The sequence below is a fragment of the Echinops telfairi genome, unplaced genomic scaffold (genome assembly GCF_000313985.2).
Source record: "Echinops telfairi isolate 266 unplaced genomic scaffold, ASM31398v2 ScPeMD7_23;HRSCAF=83, whole genome shotgun sequence".
In the NCBI taxonomy this organism is placed as follows: Eukaryota; Metazoa; Chordata; class Mammalia; order Afrosoricida; family Tenrecidae; genus Echinops; species Echinops telfairi.
The window spans coordinates 10631118-10636604 of NW_022103920.1; the positions used below are offsets into that span (position 1 = coordinate 10631118).

General features: G+C 44.1%; 1 protein-coding gene across 1 annotated transcript in view; it reads right to left on the reverse strand.

Annotated features, from left to right (window-relative positions):
• Window positions 1–2555: 2555 nt before the first annotated feature.
• AGBL3 (AGBL carboxypeptidase 3) overlaps window positions 2556–5487 on the reverse strand; it is a 74508-nt gene continuing 71576 nt past the window's right edge. Inside the window, exon 15 of the mRNA XM_004707895.1 lies at window positions 2556–2979. Within this exon, the coding sequence (XP_004707952.1) occupies window positions 2556–2979 (424 nt within the window). The remainder of the gene's footprint in view (window positions 2980–5487) is intronic.

Sequence of the window (5487 nt, forward strand, 5' to 3'; positions counted from 1 at the left end):
CTTGCATTGGACTTGGGCCTTGAGCTGGACCGGGCTGAGATGCCTTCTTTGGATGTAAGACTACTGTTGATATAAAGCTCCTTCTTATACACTTGAGTGTCGCTGGACTTGTTTCTCTGGTCAACCCAGCCGCACACAGACAGGCTTCCTAGAAGTACATATGCTATCTGAGCTTCAGGCCTTCCCGTGAGACTTACATTGGTGGTTTGCCGGAGTAGGGCAAACTGTCATGCAGTGGGGGAGGTTTCTTCCTCCTCCCACCGGATGCACATCTCCCTTAGTCTGGGATTTGGCCCATTTTATTCTGCTGGCCCTTTATGAGTAACCACAGGCACTGCTGACAAGTCCATTTCAACTCAGAGAGACCCTGTAGGACACAGGAGAACTGCCCCTGACCTGAGAGTTTTCCAAGGCTGCAAATCTCGACAGAAGGATCATTCTTCTGCAGAACAGCTGGTGGCTTTGAACCACCCACCTTTGGGTTAGCAAGCTAGGTCTCTAGTCCTGGTGCCACTAGGGAGCCTTCATCTATGGTGAACAGGTTGCAACCAGGCAGATATAAACGGTTAAGTGCAACGTTTATAGTGATAAGTAACCAGCATTCTTCCGGAGACAACAGTGCAACCTGAGGGTGTTCTGGTAGCTGACGGACCATCTCTGCAGGGTGCATCGGGGTCCTTGGACATCATGCCTCAGGCAGCAGCTTGGGGGTAGCATTCAGACACAGAGCTCATGGTGTGGAGCAGTGTTTCTGGGGGAAACGTAAAACACAAGACTTGTTGCAACGCCAGGAAATAGTGATGTGGTCACAGGAAAGGAGGCAGGCCAAGTAAAGGACTGCGTGGCCCTTCCTCTGTTCTTCCTGGATCGAGAAGATCCATTCCCATGACGGGAGCGCCTTACACAGGATGATCCGAGAGCACAATGAATGACAGCCATAGTGCAACAAGGAAATGGTGAGAGGGGGCGTCTACAGTACATCTGTACCTACACATTTCCCAGATGGTGGCCAAAAAGCACCAACAGGCACTGTTCCAGATCGATGCTCATGGCTCCCTCCTTGGAGATGATGAGCCAACGCTGGATGGGTTTTGAGCCTGAGAACAGAAAGGGCGTTTTTTTCCCAACAGCGTATGATGACTAAGACACTGGATGGTCTGTGATTCCTTGTACACTGAGCATCTGGGAGCAACTGTGAACATCAAGTAAAGAAACGGGATGGGCCAACGGTGATCGTGCACCCCCAGGAAGCACAGCGAGACAGACTGAGAGAGATGGCAGCTGAATAGTGATCCTGGCCAAGCTCACTGCCACTGCCATTGCCACTGCCAGTTAGTTCAGGATTTCCTGTTTAGAGGTTCTAAACCAGTGGTTCTCAACCTTCCAAATGCGGTGACCCCCCCAAACATAAAATTATTTTCATTGCTACTGCATAACTGTCGTTTTGCTACTGTTATGTAAATATCTGATATGCAGGATGTATTTTCACTGTTACAAATTGAACACAATTAAAGCATAGTGATTCATAAAAAACACAATGTCATTATATATTGTGAGATATTTATTTCTAATGACAAATAAATGAAATTTCATCTTGAAGCATGGTGTAACTTGGGTAACAGTCTTCACACCGGGTACTTGTAGGTGGGCATATCTGCATGTGGGTGGACCTGCCTGGAGATGGATAGAGGAGTGGTCTCTTGGTTCCCAAGACCCTCAGAAATATGTGTTTTCTGATGGCCTTAAGCAACCCCATGAAAAGGTCATTCGACCCCCAAAGGGGTTGAGACCCACAGGTTGAGAACCGCTGTTCTAAACAGTTACTGGAGCAGACAGCCTCATTTTTTCCCCTAGGAGCCGCGAGAGGGTTTGAACCGCTTACCTGACAGCACCACCAGGTCCCCTCTCTAATTAACGATGTAATCTGGCTTTTAAAATCTCACATGTAACTAAACACTTTGTGACTTCTCAGGAACTTCTCTTGAGATGGTGAACAGAGAGTCCAAGGTGCAATGAACTAACTTCTTTCCCCTTACAGCCTTTATTAAGTACCCGGGTCCACTTAACCCCTTTCAGATGGATCCCAGCTCAGCCTCTGAAACCAGCTACCCCCATACGCATGCTCTACAAAAGGAGCCCCACCGGAGGGACTTGGTAGGAAGCTAATGTTGCAGGTTGGCAGGTTCAGCACAGGTTTTGAATTCTCATTGGTCCCTCTCCTGGGATCGTGGTTATTGGATGCTGTCTGGGTAAGTCGTTTCGTAAGAAATCAAAAAGCTCAAGAGATTTTTTTCTTTTTCTCTTTCTATGTTGACAAAAATACAATACCTACGTGATTTTGAATGGTCTGTATTTTTCCTGGGTTGCTCTGCAAATCGCTGGAAGCTGTTCTCACTAAAGATGATGGGATCATTAAAATTTGTAGTTAAGTATATGCCTATGCTTGGGTGGGGTGGGCGGATGGCCGGGGAGGACAAAGGGGAGGGCTCTCCTGGGCTTGATTGGCAAGCCAAGGTTGGCTTTCATCCACAGTTTTAAGAGCAGCACAAGCTAAGTTAATTGCTCCTTCGGTACTTCAAATGGAAAGTGGGTTGTCCATTGTTCTTATTTGGTGGCTGGTCCTTCTTGTGTTCAGTCAGATAAGTGGCTACATGGGCCAAGCTCTTCGGGCTGGACTCTTTAGCTTGAAGACTTTGAGCTTTTGTGATATTTGCATCCATCTCACCACTTGTGGATCTGGTCTCCCACTTATTATTGGAGGGCTTCTGGTAGTCAGTCTTGATGGCCCAGACGCCAGAATATTTTTTCCTATTTTTGGTGTCTTTGAGAGGTGACAGACTTTCAAAGGACTTCAGGGGTACACACTGGAGCCATTCTGAAGGGTTGGCCTTGAGAAGATCCCTTTGAGCTAGAAAGAGGGGGTTTCTGGATGGCATGCTTGACGAGCGGTTCCTCTTCAGGCAGGCAGCTGTGTTTACACTAGGGAAGGAAAGAGAAGACACACATTTGTGCCCAACATGTACTCTACTTTGTGGTCCTAGACATTTATCTCAATAGCGATTGTGCCCCCCTCTCTCCTGTGGGGAATTCCTGTTTCCTTGACTGTTTTAATTGTGGCAAATATACATATTCACAAATTAGAAAATTACAAAATATAAATTGATACACACACACACACATATATATACATACATACATTTGTGAATTCAATAATTTTCAGGTCCAATTCAGTGACATTGATTAGGTTTGTTATGCGGGGCTATCGTTGCCACTATCCTTTCCCAAAATCTTCCACCAGAGAAATTGTGGTAGTTACATAATCTCGTGTCAACTTGAGGATATTAAGAGTGGTGGGGGGGGGAGAAGAATGAAGGGGTGGAGTCTAGCCTGTCAATCAGATCACAGCCTCAGGATGCTTCCTTATGGGTGTGGCCTTCTCATGAGGATTCTGGGAACTTCCTCTCCTTCTCCTGAGAGGCTGGCCACCCACTCTCTGCTTAACCTTCCAGTTGGCGAGGCACATGGAGCAATGCTGTCGGCAACCAGAGCCTGTGCTGCTGAGCCTGAAGAGGAATTTATGGACCAGTATTGGACATATGGGCTAATATCAGATTTATGGACTTGATCTGGACTGGGCTGGGATGTTTTCTCAAGATACAATTGCTTTTTGATATAAAGCTCTCTCTTACACACATAGGAGTATTACTGGATTTGTTTCTCTAGCCAACCCAGCCTAACACAGAAACTCACTCAAAAAACTAAAACTCACTGCCACAGAGTTGATGCTGATTCATAGTCATTCTACAGGACAGGATAAGCCAGCCCTTGTGGATTTCTGAGATTGTGAGCGTTTATGGGCATAGAAAAGCCCCATCTTTCTCCCAAGGAGTGACTGGTAGTTTTGAACGGCTGCAGCCCAATTCGTAACCAGAAACTCAGTGCACCGCAGACAATGACTCCGTTTCTCCTTGCCTTTTACCCCTGGTAACCACTAACAAATGCTGTTATCTATATATCCCTCTATTTCATGGAAGTGGGTCATATATTTGTGCTCTTGTGATTGAGCTATTTTACTCAGCATGATATAAATTGTGAGCCTTACTTTCTGTAGAGAAGTAAAATCAGCGATGCTTACAAATGTGTGTGTGTGTGTGCGCGCGCGTGCGCGCGCACATGCACATAGGTGCATATATGTAATAGTTATTATGGTTGGACAGTTTGGCATGTTCCAAGACCATGGGTCGGACATCAGACCAGAGTTTCTCCTGACTCTTGTAACCACAAATGCTAATGACTTCAAGATTTTTAGGTCAGATTAAGTAGGCTACTGGCTCATGGACTTTGGAGCCTGATATATTCAAGACTGACAGGAAGGACAGGACGACAGGCTGCTGGCTCACAGATTGCACAGGCAAACAGTAGCTAACACACCAGGCTACTTCCTCAAGTCCCAGGAACCAGAGAACTAGACGCAGGATCCAGAGTGAGAAAAAAGTCTTCAAAATTTGCTAGGCCACCCAAAGCTATGTAAAGCAGAGCACGCCTTGAGGAAGTGCCCTCTTCAGGGGCTGGCAGCTCACAAGAGAGCTCAACATGGTGGATGATTAGCTCATATCTGCCAAACCCCAGAGGATCATGGTCCAGTCAAACTGGCACACAGGTTCATTAAACACAAGTTTAACCATCACATCCCCTCCTTCCTTTTCCCTTTTTCATAATTGCATTTATACTCGTATTAAATGTATAATTATATTTGTCACTGTAGATGTAAAATTGTTTGTAATTGTATCAAGTAAGTGTGATTGTGTTAAACATTTTATGATTATATTAAATATTTACTTCCATTTAGGAATCTATCACAGTATTATGATACTTTCTTTAACCAAATGGGTCTAGCTGATATCAGGTTTTTTCTAAATAAAAATAGTGACATGGCAGTTAAGAATGATAGCTATGGATCAGTGGCATAAATGACAACAGGTGATGGAAAGGTGCATGCAGAGGAACCTGTTTTAAGGTGTGACCCTGATGGTACTTGAAATACCAGTGGGCATAGCTTCTAGCATTGTGGCAACATGCAAGTATCACAGTACAACAAATATATATGAACACATATATATAGGTGTATCTGTATATACAAATACATGATATAGTTCTCATACATACATATGCATATATATGTGCCAAAATCCAAACTCATTTTTCTAGGCATATAATACATAACCATATAGTATACTCTAAGACCACAATGGGATTATACTAGAAATCAGTAACAGGAAAACAGCTGGAAAATATGAAAATCTTTGAATTTTAAACAACACACTTATAATTAATGCACAGGTCAAAGAAGTCTCAACAACATACTTATAATTAATGCACAGGTCAAAGAAGTCTCAAGATAAATTTTAAACTATTTTGAACTAAATAAATACAGCTTGTCAAATTTTGCGAGACTCAGCAAGAGCAATACTTAGAAGGAAATTTATA